Below are 21,809 nucleotides of genomic sequence, written 5' to 3'. Positions count from 1 at the left end.
GAGAAGCTGTACATCCGCCTTGCAGTACTGAACTATGCAAGCATTCATCATGCTCTGTATGGACAGGCAAAATAAAAATTAAGCTAATTCAAGATAAGTGTCCTGTTTGCAAATAATACTCTACGTTTTTCTCCATACTCTTGATTGAATTTGGCCACAATCTAATATAAGCTGCGCCATGCCGGTTCAACTAATAATAGATCATCACTGGCACAACCGGCACCGATCTAAAAATAGATTAAAACCGGTACCATACCGGCACCTTTAAAAATAGATCACTACTGGCACCATAGCATCACTAAAAATAGAAACCGGCACCAAGCCGATGTAATGAAGTATTTCGACCCCCATAGAATAACGACCCCTGGGTCATTATTCTATAGAAAATGTGACTCCTTTCCTGTAAAATATTGACTCCCCTTATAAAAAAAACTGACTCCCTTTGAAAACTCTATAGAATAACGACCCCCGGTCATTATTCTATAGAAAAACTGACCACTCCAAGTAAAATACTGACTCCCTAAAGATGACTCCCTTCGAATCTCATAGAATAACGACCCCGGTTATTATTCTATAGAAAAAGTGACTCCTTCCATGTAAAATACTCACTGCCGAAATTACTACATTCGAACTCTCATACAATATCGATTCCCGGACATTATTCTATTAAAAAAAGTTACTCTTTCCGTGTAAAACACCGGCTCCTAAAAAGACTTTCGACGATAATATCTATTAAAAGTGATCCCCATCAAACCCAACGGACAATTTTACTTGATCTACAACTCTAATACCCTCCATTGCCAATAATTAACATTTTGATTGTACTACGACTACTGGTGCCGCTACTTCTTTTGCTATTACTACATGTATTTCTTCTTCTTCTTCTACTACTGCTACTACTACTTCTTCTACTACTACTACAACTGCTACTACTGATACTACTATACCTGCTTCCACTAATACGTCTTGTACATCTACCTCTTCTTCTCCTTCTGCTGTTGTTGCTGTCACTTATTCAACTGCTGCTGCTGCTGCTGCTGCTGCTGCTGCTACTGCAACTGCCACTACCACTACCACTGCCACTACTACTACTACTACTACTAATACTACTACTAAGCTGCAGCAGCAGCAGCAGCAACTGTCACTACCACTGCCACTACTACTACTACTACTTCTACTACTACTACTTTCTATTGTTGCCGCTACCGTACTTTACTGCCACTGCTAAGTATTGCAACTTCTATTAATACTAAGTTCTATGCTAGCAGTTTCTTGTGCAGTTTTCTTCTGAAGAATTACTTCATACCGAAGTTTGCAGGGATTATTGACACTGGTGTGTTTTGTGAACGTATTGTGAATTGTTATTTTCCTGAAAAAAAATGTATACACCAAGATACAGCGTCTAGAAATAGAATCCCTTTTCCCGTTGCGGAATGCTCTGATTTCTGTGTCAAGTGATGGTATCTGGGGCTAATGGTCAAACGGAAGGACAATGGCAAATCTATATGCCCCCCTCCCCCGAGTGGGGGCATAAAATGCAGCAATTTGGCCTTAGATACATAAGTTATCACTAAATTTGACCAAATGACAGGGGTCGTTATTTTTATGGGAGTCAATATTCTTCGTGAGGTTCAGTTTACTTCACGTGGGGGAGTCATAGTACTATGATCTGGAGGTCATAATACTATGACCGGGGGGTCACTTTTTCTATAGAATAATGACCGGGGGGGGGGGTCATTATTCTATGGGGGTCGAAATACTTCATTACACTCCGGTACCGGCACCGAGGCACCAACCAACACCGGAGCGTATATAAGCAGTCTGCAGCATCACACTGCACATAATGCAAACTAAACTTGCCTAGTCATACAGTCAAGTCCTCTGAAGATGTTCACAACTGCTGAACGAAGCCGGTCAGGGAAGATGTCTAACCAACAAGAGAGCACGTCCTCCATGGCTCACACCTATCCAAATAATACTAGAAGCAACCCCACTTAGACCCTGGGGACCTGCTCTGCAGTAACTCCAACTATGAATCCCACCTATGGGAGTAACTCCAGCATCGGCAACTGCCTATACAACCTTACACTTGCCTCTAATTCGTCAGCGCGATAGTTACCGCGGGCAGTATTAATATAACGCCTCAGAACAGAGAGTGAAACTGAAACAATTCCAAAGATGAAGATTATGAACCTTAGACATATCCAATATACGGATGCCTCTTTAATGCACTAGGTTTATATTTTATTCAGCCTCTGAATACAAACACACTAGGTCATTACAATGTTGATGATGATGTGTTCAATGTTGTGACTAAACCTATTTCAGATTCCTGTAAGAAAGAAGATTTTGATCAGTCAACTATTGAAGGTGTACTTGATAAATTAGAACATTTGGAACAAAATCCAAATGATGTTCCTCATTCTATTGATACTGTTTTGTGAGATGTTTCAAATGTTTCAGATATTTTTATAAATGCTGCAGACTGCAACGATCTAATTAAGAGTGTAAAACTTCCAGCTAAGACTAATACTGATAACAAGAAAAAGAAGCTAAAAAGCCATGGTTTGACTCGTATTGTAAACTTAAGAGGGATGAATATTTAACTGCTAGAAACGGGTATAGACGTTGTAATTTAAGAAATGATTTTGAAAATCTCAAGATGACGAGTAAGGCTTACAAAAAGGAATAAAATTCCAAATTGCATAAGTATCATAAAGAGTTGAATAAAAAATTTAGAAACTTGTAAAATTCAGATCCTAAGTCTCACTGGTCTCTTTTGAACAAGCATTGTAATGAAAAGTCACATGTTATAGTTAATATTTCTGCTGAAACTTTTATAAGCATTTTAGTAAATTAAATGAAAGTTCTGAGGATGGACACTGACATTTTAATTTAGATAATATTGAATTTTACAATATAGACTTAAATGTAAATATTACGGTGCAGAAATATTAGCTGCACATCAATAAAGCATGTTCTGTGTATGATAATATCTTACTTTAAATGAACATTTGAAGCATTCTAATAAAGTCATGTAGCCTGTATTATGCAAATTGTTCATCTTGTTTTAGATACTTCATACATTCCAGAATGTTAGTGCAAGGGTTTATAAAAAAAGGAAGATATTAATGGTCGACCCTGATAATTATAGAGGAGTGTCTAGGCAAGTTATTTACTAGTATACTGAACAGAAACATCAATTCCTTTTAGGAATCCACTGGTCTATTATGTGAAGAACAAGCAGGTTTTCGTAAGAACTGTGCCATGGGACCGTTGATCATATATTTACATTTGCATTATCCATTACTGCTTACGAACAGACTCAGTCAAACTCAAACTCAATCTACTTTTCAGATTTTATTTATTGTGCATTTATTGATTATATAAAAGCATTTGATTCTGTGAATCATATTTCTTTATGGAACAAATTGTTACAGCATAAAATAGATGGTAAAAATTTTAAAGTCATATATATATGCTATATATGAAAAAGCCAAGTCCTGCGTTAAAAGTAATCAGGGTCTCTCCAGCTTCTTTACTAGTTCTACCGGAGTCCGACAAGGTGAAAATTTGTCGCCAATTTTGTTTTCTATTTTTTCTGAATGATTTAGTGTCAGCTAAATTTTTAAGGCCTCAAGTTGAATTGTTTTCAAACTCAGTAAAGACTGTTTTTAGTGATAATACAATGGATGTATATTTTAAACTGTATCTGTTGCTGTATGATGATGCAGATGATACTGTTGTATTTGTTGAGTCACAGTACTTGGTGAGCTTGGTGTTTTACCATTAGATGCAATGTTAAGAGTAGAGTTTTGAATTATTGGAGTAGAAATGTAAACAGTAAAAAGTACAGATTCAATATTATTATGCATATTTATGCATACACATGTCTAGTCACGCTCAGATAGAATTATATTGGTGTATTTGAATTGTTTGAACTGTCTCGAGACTGTTTTGCAGAGACTGTTTTGTACCATGCAGATGCCCTTAGGCGTAAAAAAAAATTGTTTGTTTCCGGTATCCCGACCTTAGTAATAGGTGCCTTGTATAGAAAATAAACTGAAACTGGAACTATATCTCTGGGCGTTAGATAGTCAGTTGATAGTATTGGAATAAGAAACTGACAATTGGTCAGCGATTTGTACCAAAGAGCTATAAAAATAAAAATTATTTTATACTTCTTTGTTTGTACGTTGACTTTAATCAGTTCTCTGATAATGAACAAGTACCTGCAGTGTCAAATGTACGGTATGGCACGGTTCGGGAATTTTCTCGGATTCTGCAACCAACAAAATATTTACAAAGAAATCGCTAATAATCTGAGGTAACTTCCGTATGAAAACTATATCATATGATTTGAAACAAGTTTGTCATTTCTTGCATAATGAATTGAACCTGTAGATAAACCATGCTGAAAGTTGTTGTAGTAGAATATTTCTTTCACATTTTGCAATTCGGATAATAGATTTCGGGTAGATCTAGTATAATTATATCTTATGAATAAAAACACTGTAGTAAAAACTTATACTTATTTGACAAATGCAGCTCGTTAGTCTCGTTACCCGCTTAAAAGGATTTTCATATGATTTGACACCAAGCATATGCGTTGCTATGCATTATATTACCCATTAAATTACCCAGTGACATCAAAAACTGAATAAGTGGTATTGTAACTGTGGGAAACTTACCAGGTGGAATCAGTCTGTACTTTATGCTGTTCGGGACAATAGCCAAATAATATTGACTAGCAACACCAGCAACGTCTTTTCGTGCTGCCCGCGCCAAGGGAAATCACTCTTGCTGTGTTCCGGGTTCAGGCTATCGCCCCGTAGGCCGTACCAGACCGTACGCGAGCACTACACTCCTCCCCGTCCTATTGAAAGGAGGTAGTCCCTACACCATGGAAGTAGACCATGGTGTCTTAGACCATGGAGATATACCATGGTCCCTTAGACCATGGAAGTATACCATGGTCTCTTGCTCATAAATATGAGATGTTCCTGGGTTTAACCAGTACTAGTATTGTGTCACTTTAGCCACAATACCACCGCTACCGGCGACCATGGATCTCCGCATCCATAGTGCACCGGGATCAGCCCCTATGGCTTAAACAGACTCAGTTCTTCTATAGATAGTCAATGCTATCATAAGAACTGTTCCTACTCCAAGAATGGTCAGCAGCCGAACACTTACCCAGTGTCCGACAAATCAATTGCCCGGAGCCCGCGGGCTACCAGAAATTTTCGTCGGGCTACCAAAAAAATACCGGCGGAAGCCCGCCGGGCAACCATAAATTTGAAGCATCAGTAGCCCGGTTATTGTATATTTTACAAAACTCCCCAACAAAATCATCAACATCCGGTCGTTTACTCGATTGTAACTTGCAATAAACAACTTTCCATGTGTACTGATTAACGGGTCGTAAACCGTGCTATTAGTTTAACCCCGCCCATTTATCGATAATTTCAACGGTGGCCGCAGAAGCAGTCTCCGCCTACGAATATCAAATATGCAAACTATCGTGGACTGGTCTCCGCTGGACTAATCAAAGTAGACCGATTTAACGATAGTTAATTATGACCGATGTACCAGTCAAAATCTCTAAATTCAATCGGATCCTCTCGTACATTACCGACGACTGATTATGATAGGTACCACGCTTTCACTGCTTCGACAGTTCAAAGGCTTGGAACCAGCGTAAAATGAGTCATTAGTAACATGTCTGTCAGCATGTTCGTGAAACATAAAAACTGTCAATTTACTACACGAGTCGTATAATGCCGATTTCTTTGGTTAATACCATTTCATGATTATGTGAGCATTTAATTAGAGATTATAGAATGTTTATAGAATGTACAAGTACTCAAGTTGATCTCAATATTGACACAGGTGGCAGTATCATTGATTGCCAATCACCAATCAGATTGGTCACCCCTTCCCCACCCTAAGACCCCTGATACCACCCTGAAAAAAATTCTGACATTCTCAGGTGTTCCTTAATATCCCCACCCTACAAGACCCCTGATACAACCCTGAAATTTTTTTTCAACTATCAAACTACTGTTCTGATAGTTGAAATTTTTTTCATGATTGTATCAGGGGTCTTGTAGGGTGGGGATATTAAGTAACACCTGAGAATGTCAGAATTTTTTTCAGTGTGGTATCAGGGGTCTTAGGGTGGGGAAGGGGTGACCAATCAATGATACTGCCACCTGTGAAGATTGACAGTGACTTGCAATTTAAATACATTTTGTGAACATCTAATACAAATTATTTGTGATTACCGGTATAGAAAGTATAAGTACTCAAGTTGATCTCAATACTGACAGAAATTTACAATTTTAATATTTTAAGACTTGTAAGTTGTAAACTAAGAGATACTTGTGTAAAAATGTTTCTTTAATAAGATGTTGTATTAACTTCAACTTGTACTTCTATATTATGATTAAAGAGAATGAAATGTTTATCTTTGTGTTTTTAGATTTCTGTTATTAACAAAATATTGTTAAAGACCCATCTTATTCTCACATCTCAGTAAGTCGGGTACGGATAGAGCAAGTTAGTACTTTCATGGTTAATTTTCTGGGCAACTATAAGAAAATGCTGGGCTACCAGAAAAAAAATCTGGTAGCCCAGTGGGCTACCAGTAAAATTATAAATTTGTCGGACACTGCTTACCATAAAACAACCTTTAGTCAAACAGGCGGCTGACTCTTACCTCACACAGTTGCCTCTACCTGAGCTTTGCCTAACAGTGGGGGCCTAGGTAACCTTACTGCTAGTCCAAGCAGAGCTCAAGTCTCCTCTGTGACAGGGCCTTGTGGTGCCTGCCCTATCCTAGTAAAACTGTGTGAGGCCATACGTTCCTCGTCAAGGGTCTCTAGGACGAGGCTTCACCGGACTAATCTGTTTCAGAGTCCGATGTCTCAAAGAGGGAAGGCTATGACGGAGTTCAATAGCTTCCTCCTTCAGACTTTTCTGCATATCAAGATGAATGCCATCTTGACCTTAGTCACACTAACATAAAACACAATCTAACAGAAGAAATTGTTCCTTGCTTCACCGATTTGACTCAGCCGCTTGACTGGCACGAAACAGATCAGACCATACCTGATCTGTCCTACCTCGTTACCAATCCAAAACAAACAGCAATCTCTAATCCTGTTTCAACACTTTACTCAGCTCCACTGAGAACCACCAACTATACAGTCCAGTTTTATCCCTCAGAGCTCCTAGATCCGGTACCGAGATGGAATTCTGAAGGCTAGACCCCAGACCCTTTGTAGAGTCAGAGGTACCTGTCGCACCCTTAAGCACAACAAGTCTTTTGTTTGTCCTTTCCGGGGATAGGACCTCAGACTGTGAACTTGGCTGTCCTACAGTAGGCACTGAACTGACTGTCCAGACGTGACTGTATTACCGATTACCAAGGCCCTTAACAGCCTCAGTCACAACCCTCCTTGTGGTCACCATGTTCATGTTTACAACAGCATGTTTAAACATATCTACCACAAAGAAGCTTACTACCTCATAGTAGTCTAAATCCATACCAGCATCTGGTAGGCTACTTTTCTCAGAAGGGTCATCCCCCATCTGAGACTACTATTGCAAGGACTGGCTAGCCACTCTTACCCTCAGTGTCATCTGTGGTTCCATCGTAATACCCGTAGACAGTTGTACCCATGCCATTGTTGGTCTCAGGTTTCCCGGATGATCTGTGATGTAAACTCCAGGTAACCCCTTTACCAACGGCACTGCGTCGTCTACATCAAGAAACCTGTAGACAGTCGTACCCATGCCCTTGTTGGTCCTAGGTCCCTCAAACGCTCTATGATGGAAGCTTCGGTGTCCCCTATGACCAACGGCACTGCGTCGTCTACAAGGTTAAAGGACCCCAACTTTCGTTGTCTTCTTAACAGTAATTACACCTGCCACAAGGTAACTGCTCCAGTCGTGTCCCAGCATGATACTCATTGCAATGCCTCCAACCGGCATTCAAGACATTGCCTTAGCTTTATCATGCTCACGACCTACCCCATGCTGCAGCACAATATTCAATCGAGACAGCTCCTACGGCCACCGTCTCACCAGTTAACCTTGAGGCTCTTGGAACCCCATGAACCACCTTAAACTTGAGTGGTCATTCCGTACAATACAGTTTACCAAATAAGAACATAACTACCATAACTACCATATGCAATGACCTTCTCCTTGCCGACCTGGACCTATGGTACCCATGCACTGATCTATTTATTCCATGCATTGGTATAAAGCATGAACTCATCCTTCCCTATCAGCAAGGCTAACCCAGGCGGTTGTATCAGAGCCTCTTATCAAAACTTCAAAAGCTCTGACCCACTCTCCCCGCCACACAAACCGAAGTTTGCCTGTCAAAGCATAAAACAGATTTTGCTTTTATAAAGCCTCTATGGTAGTTCACCAGATCCACCTCTACTGGATCTGACTGTCATGACTTCATCAAATTTAAGCTCTAATTGCTTAAGTGCCTCCATGACAGTCCTATTATCTGGTGCCCCTTGTGTGCTACCGGCCATTTCTCCCACTGCAAAAACATGTTCCTCCTCTTCGCACCATTCCTCCTCTTCGAACAACTTAGGTTGGTGCTTTGACATACCAAATATAGCCATGTGTGCCTGTTGGTATTTACGGACTACCTGCTTGGCCTGTTGGATACTCGTAGGATCCAGCATAAACACATGAATGCCTGCATCCTTATCTAACAGGCCCTGACAGAAACGACTTATGACTTGATTAGTCACAAATGAATCTGGCAGGCCTCTGAACGCTCGTGCTGCAAGTGTCAAAAGCCGGTCTGCAAAATCATCTAACGACTCGCCCTCTTCCTGGCAAGCCTGTTGAAATTGCAATTGAGCCGCCGCTGGCAACTCGTGCTCACCAAACCGCGCCTCAAGCTTACTATGTAAACCCTGGTAAGAGTTCACCTCACCACTATCATGTATCAGTACATAATAGTCCATAGCTTTGCCAGTAAGACACCAGCACAAGCCCTCAAATTTCTCAGCATCTGACCATCCGCATGCCTCAGCATATCTGGAAAACTTTAAATCAAAAGCTTCCCAGTTGCCCTTACCATCAAATGCCAAATGCTTTTGCAAAGAACTTAATTTTTTTGCCAGCTGACTATAGTCGGCTCCCACTCCCCCATCTGATGATGGTCTACTTGCATTGGCATTACCATCATCATCGAAAGGAGTGCTACCTTCACCAAGGTTGAAATTCAGTTTCGTTTCTGGTAACGATACCTTATTCCTGCCCGATGCTGGTGTCTTAAAAAATTCAGCTGGAGTTTTCAATAATGGCCTGTGCATACCAGAAGATACAGCATGCATTCTGGGTCTAGGGGTGATCAAGTCCCCAGGCCTAGCTAGAGTATTTCCGGTCTTAATTTGTGACCAAGCACTGGGCTCTTTTCTAGCCTCAGGCTCCTTATCACTGTCTTGTAGTGGCCATAGTTTATTCTGGGTAAAATCAATTCGACCCAGCTCAGACTCTGTAAATTCCTTACGACACAACATGGACAAGACTTCCGGGGTTATGTTCCCCGTCGCCTCACGCACCGACAAAATTGCACTGGCAATTTTTGTATTAATTCCAGGCATCATTCTCAATTGCTCAAGGGTAGCAAAATTAATTGAAACCACTTGTGCACTAATACCAGATGTAACTGACTTACCTTCTGGACTCTTTTGTTGTGACATCTTTGATAAAAATCAAAATAACAACAACAAAATCAGAAATAAATTTAATTATTTCAATTCCAGACTGACCCAAAAAAAATCTTTTAAGGATCCTTAAACTTCAACCAAGGTATACTACTATGCCAACTATAGGGATTTCCGATTGTATAAGTCCCAACAAACTGTCGAATAATTTTTCAATTATTCAACCTATTACACTTAAATAAGTGTTTTAGACCTAGAACGTAATCGACTAAATTCAATTACGCCTCACCCGGTCCCTTTTCCAACACAAGTCACAACCGTTTTTAGACTGGCAAGTTGGCCAAGCCTAAAAATAGAAGTTCGGTAGCGATTTATTGGTCGGCGAAATATGGGCTCTAAATGAACCGCTGCCACCAATATTGTAACTGTGGGAAACTTACCAGGTGGAATCAGTCTGTACTTTATGCTGTTCGGGACAATAGCCAAATAATATTGACTAGCAACACCAGCAACGTCTTTTCGTGCTGCCCGCGCCAAGGGAAATCACTCTTGCTGTGTTCCGGGTTCAGGCTATCGCCCCGTAGGCCGTACCAGACCGTACGCGAGCACTACAGTGGTATCATAAAAGGAATTTATATAACATCTACATCTACATGATTCTTCCAACAATCATTAACGATTATGACTGGAAGGCACTTGTCTGGGCAGTGTTAAAAATGAGAAAACTCATTAGGTGCAAAGAATAAAAATTACTACAGGTGCTAAGTTAAAAACATAGTGAAGGAAGTTACTGCAGATGTACAGTAGCCAGCCGCTCAGCAAATATGTTGAGGCTGGGACTGGACTGTACATATTGAGGAAGGTCATTCCATAGTCTGATTGTACGGAGGAAGAAGGAGTTCATGTGGTATTGAGTACGGGACTGTGGAATAAGTTAGTTCAGGTTTCTGGTCGGAGTTAGATGGTTACTTTCAAGTACCAGAACTGAAGGAGAATAGGTTCCTAACATGTTCTGCCTCTGCTGTAAACGATGAAACAATCACAACTGATAAATTTGGCTTGTAAAGATTTTTATCATACAAAGGCTTAGGCAGTCGAAAATAGGTTGTGGTCGGAAATAGTTTGTGTGGGGATATGTCTATTATCGGTTGATAATTCTATATTGTCCTAATATTTAAGTGTTTTGGCTTCTTTTTATTTTGGATATGTTGCACTACTTTAAAAGGTTTGAAATAAGCAGATGATGACCCTTGCTTATTGACTGACTTTAGGTTGAAATAATACAGTCTCTTTGGGTATTCCAAGAATCAGTGTAAAATACAGGCTATTCAAAATGTTTTTGTCTGAAGTTGACAACAAATTGTGATTGTGACAAATTAAAAACCAGAAAACAGTTTTGTTTTTTTTGTAAATACAATCATGTGGATATTAAACAAGAGTAGGCAATAGAAAAAAAGTTAAATAAAAACCCAAATATAAAAAGAATGTCTTACACATATTTTGACTCTATAGATTCTATTTTTTGCTGAGATAGGTAAAGCACGTATCAGTCATTGTTGGGTCAAATTTATGTTCCTTATAAATTAACATGAATGAAATAAAGCTGAACGACTTGGTCAATATCTACTTCCCAGCAGCCTATCAGTCTGTCTATCCATCACACTTTGATCCAGAGGCAACTTTAAAAATAAAAGATATCCCTTTATTGATGGCAATATGGAGAATATGCACAGTCTTGTCAACAAATGTGGTTACTATTGCAACAGATTGTAATACAATATGGCAGAAAGTGAATCATGTGATAACTTGAATGGTACAACAGATTTTTTTTCAGGAGTCTTGGCATAGATATAGAAGATTAAATGTGCAGGACATGCACATTTTTGTTTTTCTGTTTATTTCTTCATTGTTCTGTCACTCTTCCACAAAAGTGTTTCTTGCATAACTTTAAAAGTACTAGAGATTGTTTCATGAAACCTGGAAATAAGATAGAAAGCAATATCAGATACTAACAAGCACTTGAGGGGTGGGAGGGGGGGGGGGGACTTATGGTTTCCGCCCTGTCTTTCCAACCATCTGTCAGTGAGTCCTTACAAGATTTTTTCATGAAACTTGGTACATGGATAGATGGCAATAGGGGAGAATGTGCAAATCTTTATTTTGTTATTAAGACAAAAAGTGGTTGCTATGGCAACAGATGATCAAAAGTAACAAGTAAGTGACAAAGTGGGATCTGTAATAAATTTGAAAATAAGAAATATTTTTTCATGAAAAGGTTTTTACAGCAGAAGACCCTTGTCAAATATAACTGCTATTTTTCCCCCTTTAGTAGATATTAAAGAAGATATTTCAAAACATTTGGGACAAACAATTTTATGAAATTTGGCATTTGTAATACTTAGAACAAAAGTAGTTTTTATTAGCAGACTTTTGCTGAAGTTGGGGGGTTCAGCCAAGTGTTTCCATTTGCTATTTTTTCACCAGTATCAATTATTATACTTTTATTAGCATACAGCTGTTGAAATTCAGTGACAGTTCTGCTTACCAACTACTGTTGGAAATCAGTCAAGATCACTATGTCAGTAAATCAGATTAAGAATAGTCTAATCATTGGTTAATCATGATGAAAATTAGATATATCTTATGCCAAAAATTAAATTTAGTTAGCCTTTTAAACTTAATGTATTGAAACAATTATTTTGGACACAATGTCTGTCTGATAACAAAATCTTTTTACTTGCACATTAATAATGAGATGTGGTGAACAGAATGAGGTACCGGTAACACTAAATTTTTTGGGGTGGGGCAGGGGGTGGAAGGGTAATCTCGATATGTCAAAATTTATCAATGATGAAATGTTTGTTCGATAGTCACGAATATCATGGATCATTCATTCATGATTTGTTTACATCATGACTTATCACAACTCCTACTGCTTATAAATCATGAGGAAAAGAACACAATGTACCTAACCTTGACTTTTAAAGTATAAACTGAGTTTGTTATTTATTTACAGTATGAAGATATAATTGTGTTACCATGCCTGGTAAGGTGAAGGTCAAGGTTGTTGCAGCCCGGGGTCTCCCGGTGATGGACAGATCTACAGACCTTACTGATGCTTTTGTAGAGGTTTGCATTTTCTGTATTTAGATGAATGATTTCAGTATTTGAGACTGTGTTGCTAACTGTTTAAACTTTAAAAGGGGGCGTAGATTTTATAATTAGAATCCCAATTTGTTGTAAGATCTGTTGTCTACCCAGAAGCCTATCCAAGCGAAATATTATTAATCTTCCTTTATCATTAAATATACACAAGAAACAGTTTCTTCAGCGGAAGTACACATTTATACTGTGTTTATTAATACATGTATTATTGTACCCCCCGACAACAAAGTTGTAAGGGGGGGGGTATACTGGTTTCAGGTTGTCTGTCTGTCTGTCCGTAGACGCAATCTTGTGCGCACCATCTCTCCTTATCCCTTTGACAGAATTTAATGAAACTTCACACAAGTGATCAGTACCAACAGTAGTTGTGCATGGGCCATGTAAGGTTCTTTTAGAAAAACAAATTGCAGAGTTATGGGACTTTGTTTTTTGTTACTATACTATATACATAGATACAATCTTGTGCGCACCATCTCTCCTCATCCCCTTGACACGATTTAATGAAACTTCACACAAGTGATCAGTAACAACAGTAGTTGTGCATGGGGCATGTAAGTTCTTTCAGAAAAAAAATTTGCAGAGTTATGGGACTTTGTTTTTTTGTTACTATACTATATACATAGACACAATCTTGTGCGCACCATCTCTCCTCATCCCCTTGACACAATTTAATGAAACTTCACACAAGTGATCAGTAACAACAGTAGTTGTTCATGGGCATGTTAGGTTCTTTCAGCGACAAAAAATGCAGAGTTATGGGACTTTGTTTCTTGTTAACATACTATGTACATACAGTCTGCATATGCAATCTTGTGCGTGCCTAATCTACCAAACCCTTGCACACAATTTAATGAAACTTCACACAAGTGATCAGTACCAACCCTAGTTGTGCATGGTGCATGTTACATTCTTTTAGATAAATATTCTGCATAGTTATGGGACTTTGTTTTTTGTTACTTTACTGTATACATACAGTCTATATACATACAGTCCACATAATTATGCAGTCTTGTGTGCGTCAAATTGCAATGTACTGTGTCAGTGCATGTGGGGGGTACATTCATCACCTTTAGTGATAGCTCTAGTTTTTATTCTATTATAAATTTAATGCTTAGATATACTTATTTATAAATTTGCTAATTTTCTTATTTTAAAAGCATTGAACTTTCCTTTTTTGTAGTTGCTTTGAAAATATACATGTAAGCAGGACTGACACAGGGTGTATAAACTGTCATGATATTGATTTTATTAAAATGTGCCATGATTGATAGTTATAGACATATTAGCAACTTAAATGCACTGAATACCTTTGACAGATCAAATTTGGAAGCGAAGTACAAAAGACAGATGTGTACAAACGGTCACTGAATCCACAGTGGAACTCAGAATGGTTCAAGTTTGAGGTAGAAGATGAGGTTATGCAAGATGAACCTCTAGAATTAAGGTATGAATTAAAATATTTTACTAACAGTTTAAAAAAAAACATGAAAAGTTTAGACAATAGTGGAGAGGGTTTGTAAACAGCAAATTTACAGAAATGTATTAGTGGACTGTAACCTCTTACTGAAAGTTCAATAACAGGTTTTAATTCTAACTGTGGCTTGTCATTTTAGTAAAAATTGCCTTGAAAATTTATGGTCATGTAATGCAAGGATTTATTACTGTTAGACATACATGGACACTTATTAATGCAGTCTTAGACTATACTGTTTTAAATAGCTATGTATTGTTGATTATATTAGCTATGAAATCTTGCAAACAGGAACAAGGTCACAGACAAACAACCAGTAATGAAATTTTTGATAGGTTATTGGTTCATTGTGAGAACTCATGATTGTTTTAATAAGACTGCTTTTTGTTTGCAGTATCTGTGAGTCTAACTTTCCTTCAGTTTTCACCTACACAGTGAATACCTAAATGGCCTATATAAATATTTTGTAGCTGTTCACCATTCAAATTACACTCTGAATTCAGAGGCTGCATTAGCACTGGGGAAAATGGGACAAAACCCCATGTTTTCATTGGCAATTTATTTACATATCATTCAGATGATGATAATAAGCATGGTGGTAAAATAAAGCATTTATAAACAAACAAACTGATAACCAAATTACCATAGGTGTCAGCTCCATTTTACACACTGCATGTGCATTGCATTTAATAAAGATATAGATATGATAGAAAATTATGTGTGAAGCAGCATGCAAGAAAAATCCACCAGAAGCTGGATATTGATAGAAAATTATGGGTGAAGCAGCATGCAAGAAAAATCCACCAGAAGCTGGATATTGATAGAAAATTATGGGTGAAGCAGCATGCAAGAAAAATCCACCAGAAGCTGGATATTGATAGAAAATTGTGGGTGAAGTGACATGCCAGAAAAATCACCAGAATCCATCATTTCATTAGGATGAACTTAACTGCAATTCCCTTCTGTGTGTAGCTGTTTGTCAAGAAAATGTTTACCATAATTTTATCTTTATTCCTTAACAGGGTTCTGGACCATGACACATACAGTGCTCATGACGCTATTGGCAAGGTGTACATAGACCTTAATCCACTTCTGATCAAGGAGAGTCCATCTATTATAACTGGTTGGTTCCCTATCTATGACACTATGCATGGTAAGCTTCTCTTCTGTGTTAATTAAGTTCCTGCTAATTATTTAAGTTTTAACATCAATAATTAAATTGGGCCTCCGTAGCCAAGTGTTTAAGGTTGCTGACTTCAAATCACTTGCCCCACACAGCTGTGGGTCTTCTGCCGCCATGAGAAAAGTTGCTGATTAACTCATAATTGCGTCAGTGTGACATTAAGCCTACTGAAAACAAAAAAAGGTCTTGAAAGATTTGTTTGTTTGTTTTGTTTGTTTTGGGTTTAACGCCGTTTTTCAACAGTATTTCAGTTATGTAACGGCGGGCAGTTAACCTAACCAGTGTTCCTGGATTCTGTTCCAGTACAAACCTGTTCTCTGCAAGTAACTGCCAACTTCCCCACATGAATCAGAGGTGGAGGACTAATGATTTCAGACACAATGTCGTTTATCAAATAGTCACGGAGAACACACGCCCCGCCCGAGGATCGAACTCGCGACCCCGCGATCCGTAGACCGACGCTCTACCTACTGAGGGTCTTGAAAGAAGAAACAAAACTATATAGCATTGGTATGGAGAAAGTAGTCAAAGTTTTACTCTTATTCAGATTCAAACGTGGAACTTAACCCTTACACTGTTGCACTTCCCTCAAAATACAGCTGATTTAAATTTTAACTCATTTGAAAGGAAAGATTTCCATTTTGAGTCTGTTTCATAAAAATATATAGAAATGTTTCACATTATGAGGAAGGTATGACCTTGACCCTGCCTGTTTTAAGCTACTGCTTACATTGTGTGAGGAGTTCTCATTACTGTAATGAAATAAAAGCAAAAATGCTGACCTGTGTTTTTCCATAATGTTTTTAAAAATGACTTATTTGATAATGACCTGAAGTAATGATTGACCTAATATGAGAAATTATAACATAGGTAGTTCTCATAGCTGCCACATGACAACATAAATGTATTTCATAAATATTTGTTTTCTAATGCCTAGATTTTAAAAATAGTAACAAAATTAATATTTAGATTACAGATATATTTTGGTTAATACTGGGTTTATTTTTGCTTATGAAATCACTTATGATGAGTTAAAATATACTGCTTGTAGGTATACGAGGGGATTTAAATGTGCTGGTGAAGATAGAATTGTTTAGTGATTTCAACAAGTTCCGACAGTCATCATGCGGAATACAGTTCTTCTGCAGTAAGTAGATACTGTGAAATAACATGATAGTTCCTCTAATATAGTCTGGTAGTCTTGTTACCCTGTTTCTATAGAGTAGCTATTTTACCATTTATGAAGTTACTACAGTGCAATTTGATTTACATAGAGGAAGAAATAGAAAATATGGAGATAAAAGTAAATCACTTTTGAATACTAAAGAAATGTAGTTTCTCTCTCTTGTTGATTTTGGATCTTCACAAATTTTGTCCATTTATTGACAGTTTCATTTCAGTTCCATTACTTAATTGATCCCATTTCTTAGGGTTTTATAATTTTAATTGATCCCATTTCTGAGAATTTATAATTTTGATTGATCCCATGACTTAAAGAGATCCAATTTCGGAGGGTGTCATGATGGTAATACTGATTCCATTTCAGAGGCTTTTATGACTTTAATTGATCCCATTTCTGAGGGTTGCATGACTTAGTTGATCCAGTTCTGAGGGTGTCATGACGTTAATACTGATTCCATTTCAGAGGGTTTTACGACTTTAATTGATCCCTTTTCTGAGGGTTGCATGACTTAATTGATCCCATTTCTGAGGGTTTCATGACTTAATTGATCCCATTTTTGGAGGTTTCATATTTTAATTGTTCCTTTTAATGAGGGTTTTGTGATTTTAATTGATTCCATTTCTTGGGGTTTCGTATTTTAATTGTTCCTTTTGCTGAGGGTTTTGTTATTTTAATTGATCCCTTCTTAGGGTTTCATGACTTTAATGGACCCAATTTTGTCAGAGTACTCTACAATGGAGTAGTGTTCCCCCCCCCCCCCCCCCCCCCCATTTATTTCATTTCAAACATCAGACTATTCATATCATCAAACTTGCTAGTTTTTTTTAGAGCAAAAATTCAATTTACTGTCTGGATTTTAAATGTTTCTCTATTTCTTATATATTTAGCTCATGATGACCAAAGATTATTTTTTATTCTTATAAAGAGTATGTCTCACTGACAAATTTTTTGTCAGACTGGCTAAAATTACATAGTTATAGAATTGTCAACTATTAAATTAGACAGTTACTAAGTGTAAAACCTTAACTAACAGGGGAGGCACAGTTGTGTAGGGGTAAAGTGTCAGACTTCTGACGCAGAGGTGTCATTGATTTCAGAATTTGACCATAGTCTTTGCAGTGCCTCACCAAGGTTTGTAAGAATTGTCTCTGCAGTTGGTGTAAAATAGATAGGTCTAACTATATCAACTTCGTTTGAAATAAAAACACATACTTTGAAATCATTAATATTCATGGAGAACTAACTTTAGTGAATTGATCCAAGAAAGTAAAGCCCTACAAATATACAAATTTATCAGTTTGTTTTATCTTAAGAATTTGAAATCCTCGAATTTGTACCCCTGTGAAATAGTAGTTTCTGTTAAAACCTAAGAATCTGGTGCCCTAAGAAATTACATGATATCACAGTATAATAAATTGGTCATGGGTGAATATTCATGTCTTTCTCTGTTTAGCTGCTGAAGTACCATCTGGTTACCGGCTGCAGTATGTGCATGGTTTTGTTGAGGAGCTTGTTGTTAATGATGATCCCGAGTACCAGTGGATAGACAAAATTAGGACACCAAGATCTTCAAATGAGGCTAGACAGAGGTTGTTCTCTAAAATGTCGGGTAGGCTAGAACTTTAGTGCTACCTATAAAATTTTTTTACATATCAATTTTATTAGAAACATGCTTATAGAGGGTACCTTAAGATTAATGTCAGCTTTTGTGATTACCCTTCATCCGTCGTGCATCCGTGTGTCAACAATTTCTTATCTGCATGATAGTGGTTTCATTTATGACTTTATTTTAACCAAACTTGCACACAACTTGTATCACCATAAGATCTCGGTTCTTTTCTTGAACTGGCCAGATCCCATTATGAGTTCCAGAGTTATGGCCCCTGAAAGGGCCAAAATTAGCTATTTTGATCTTGTCTGCACAATAACAGCTTTATTTATGATTTGATTTTTACCAGACTTGCACACAACTTGTATCACCATAAGATCTTGATTCCTTTCTTGAACTGGCAAGATTCCATTATGGGTTCCAGAGTTATGGCTCCTGAAAGGGCCAGAATTAGCTATTTTGACCTTGTCTGCACAATAGCAGCTTCATTTATGATTTTAAACCAAACTAGCAAACAACTTGTATCACCATAAGATCTTGGTTCTTTTCTTGAACTGGCCAGATTCCATTATGGGTTCCAGGGTGATGGCCCCTGAAAGGGCCAGAATCAGCTATTTTGACCTTGTCTGCACAATAGCAGCTTCATTTATGATTTGAATTTAAGGATTACATGGTGTAATAGTCATAATTCAAATCTTGTAACTGGATGATAATATTTAAATGAAATTTGGTCACTGTATAGACATTCAAAATTAAAAATGTTTCACCGAGAGATTTTTCAATTTTTATCATTTTTTGGGGAGATAATCGGCATTGAAGTTAACATTGATGCCTATGGGAAATATATCATTTCTTCGATTATGAGAATCTGAACTTGAGTTTCCAGAAAATTTTGCGGTAGAAAGCTGCATTATATGATTCTGATACAAATATCAAAAAAGAAATCTAAAATTCCCCGTAAGGAAAGGGAGAAAATTACTTTTTTCTAGTTTTCAAGGGAGATAACTCATGAAAAACCAAAATAATCAGGGGCAGTAATCTAAAGGATTTTTTTTTTTGAAAACTTCTGTCACTATATAACTTGTCAATATGCACCTTATTTCTATCGTTTCACATTTTAAAACTTTCATTATCAAGTTGTATGTACGCTTTCGGTGAAATTGAGGCCTATTATGGTTAGTAACCCTTAATCAAACTTGCATAAAACTTGTGTCACGATAAGATCTCGGTTCCTTTCTTGAACTGGCCAGATCCCATAATGGGTTCCAGAGTTATGGCCCCTGAAAGGGCCAAAATTAGCTATTTTGACCTTGTCTGCACAATAGCAGCTTCATTTATGCTTTTTATGCCCCCGAAGGGAGGCATATTAGTTTTCAACTGTCCGTCCGTTCGTTAGTTAGTTAGTTCGTCACAATGTTAACTTTTTGCATGAAGGCACTTTACTTGCGAACCACTGCACCCAGGACCTTCAAACTTCACATGCTGATAGTACTTATTGAGTATACCACCCCTACTGACTTTTGGGTCACCAGGCCAAAGGTCAAGGTCACAGGGGCCAACATTAACTTTTTGCATGAAGGCATTTTACTCGCGAACCACTGCACTCAGAACCTTCAAACTTCACGTGCTGATAGTACTTATTGAGTACACCACCCCTGCTGACTTTGGGGTCACCAGGTCAAAGGTCAAGGTCACAGGGGCCAACGTTAACTTTTTGCATGAAGGCACTTTACTCGCGAACCACTGCACCCAGGACTATCAAACTTCACCTGCTAATAGTACTTATTGAGTACACCACTCCTACTGACTTTGGGGTCACCAGGTCAAAGGTCAAGGTCACAGGGGCCAACATTAACTTTTTGCATGAAGGCACTTTACTCGCGAACCACTTCACCCAGGACCTTCAAACTTTACATCCTGATAGTACTTTATGAGTACACCAACCCTACTAACTTTGGGGTCACCAGGTCAAAGGTCAAGGTCACAGGGGCCAACGTTAACTTTTTGCATGAAGGCACTTTACATGCGAACCACTTCACCCAGGACCTTCAAACTTCACATGCTGATAGTACTTATTGAGTACACCACCCCTACTGACTTTGGGGTCACCAGGTCAAAGGTCAAGGTGCTGCGGGGGCATTTGTCACCATTAGTGACAGCTCTTGTTTTTAACCAAACTTGGACACACTTGTATCACCACAAGATCTTGGTTCCTTTCTTGAACAGGCCAAATTCCATCTTGGGTTCCAGAGTTATGGCCCCTTAAAGGTCCAAAATTTGCTATTTTGGCTTTTGCAGCCATATAGAGACTTCATTTATGGTTTGATTTGATACAAACTTCCAAAATATCTTCAACAATAATAAATCTTGGATTCGACTGATTTTATGTCAGACTACCTCCCTTTATTTTAAATTAAAATGGGTATTTCTCCATAACTAATGAAGATACTGATCTGAAATTTCATTTATGTCAACAGATGGACTTGGACAATCAGTGAAGATATATGACCAATTACCTCCCTTTATCTTTAGCTCACCTGTCACAAAGTGACAAAGTGAGCTTTTGTGATCGCGCGGTGTCCGTCCGTGCGTCCGTAAACTTTTGCTTGTGACCACTCTAGAGGTCACATTTTTCATGGGATATTTATGAAAGTTGGTCAGAATGTTCATCTTGATGATATCTAGGTCAAGTTCGAAACTGGGTCACGTGCCATCAAAAACTAGGTCAGTAGGTCTAAAAATAGAAAAACCTTGTGACCTCTCTAGAGGCCACATATTTCACAAGATCTTCATGAAAATTGGTCCGAATGTTCACCTTGATGATATCTAGGTCAAGTTCGAAACTGGGTCACGTGGGGTCAAAAACTAGGTCAGTAGGTCTAAAAATAGAAAAACCTTGTGACCTCTCTAGAGGCCATATTTTTCATGAGATCTTCATGAATATTGGTCAGAATGTTTATCTTGATGATATCTAGGTCAAGTACAAAACTGGGTCACGTAGGGTCAAAAACTAGGTCATTAGGTCTAAAAATAGAAAAACCTTGTGACCTCTCTAGAGGCCATATTTCTCAATGCATCTTCATGAAAATTGGTCAGAATGTTCATCTTGATGATATCTAGGTCAAGTTTGAAACTGGGTCACGTGGGATTAAAAACTAGGTCAGTAGATCTAAAAATAGAAAAACCTTGTGACCTCTCTAGAGGCCATATTTTTCATGAGATCTTCATGAATATTGGTCGGAATGTTCACCCTGATGATATCTAGGTCAAGTTCGAAACTGGGTCATGTGGGGTCAAAAACTAGGTCAGTAGATCTAAAAATAGAAAAACCTTGTGACCTCTCTAGTGGCCATATTTCTCAATGGATCTTCATGAAAATTGGTCAGAATGTTCACCTTGATGATATGTAGGTCAAGTTCAAAACTGGGTCATGTGCGGTCAAAAACTAGGTCAGTAGGTCTAAAAATAGGAAAACCTTGTGACCTCTCTAG

At 38.0% G+C, this 21,809-nt stretch overlaps 1 protein-coding gene across 2 annotated transcripts in view; it reads left to right on the top strand.

The window, feature by feature from the left end:
- The first annotated feature begins 4,191 nt into the window (after window positions 1-4,191).
- The window catches only part of LOC123536130 (C2 domain-containing protein 5-like), an 84,450-nt gene continuing 66,832 nt past the window's right edge, over window positions 4,192-21,809 (top strand). For both annotated transcript variants that reach the window (XM_045318965.2, XM_045318966.2), the window contains exons 1-6: window positions 4,192-4,327; window positions 12,724-12,836; window positions 14,189-14,316; window positions 15,366-15,496; window positions 16,578-16,673; window positions 18,163-18,318. In XM_045318965.2, the coding sequence (XP_045174900.2) occupies window positions 12,747-12,836; window positions 14,189-14,316; window positions 15,366-15,496; window positions 16,578-16,673; window positions 18,163-18,318 (601 nt within the window). In that variant the 5' untranslated portion in view covers window positions 4,192-4,327; window positions 12,724-12,746. The remainder of the gene's footprint in view (window positions 4,328-12,723; window positions 12,837-14,188; window positions 14,317-15,365; window positions 15,497-16,577; window positions 16,674-18,162; window positions 18,319-21,809) is intronic.

This window comes from Mercenaria mercenaria, chromosome 17 (genome assembly GCF_021730395.1).
Source record: "Mercenaria mercenaria strain notata chromosome 17, MADL_Memer_1, whole genome shotgun sequence".
In the NCBI taxonomy this organism is placed as follows: domain Eukaryota; kingdom Metazoa; phylum Mollusca; class Bivalvia; order Venerida; family Veneridae; genus Mercenaria; species Mercenaria mercenaria.
This window is presented reverse-complemented; position numbering and strand designations above follow the sequence as displayed.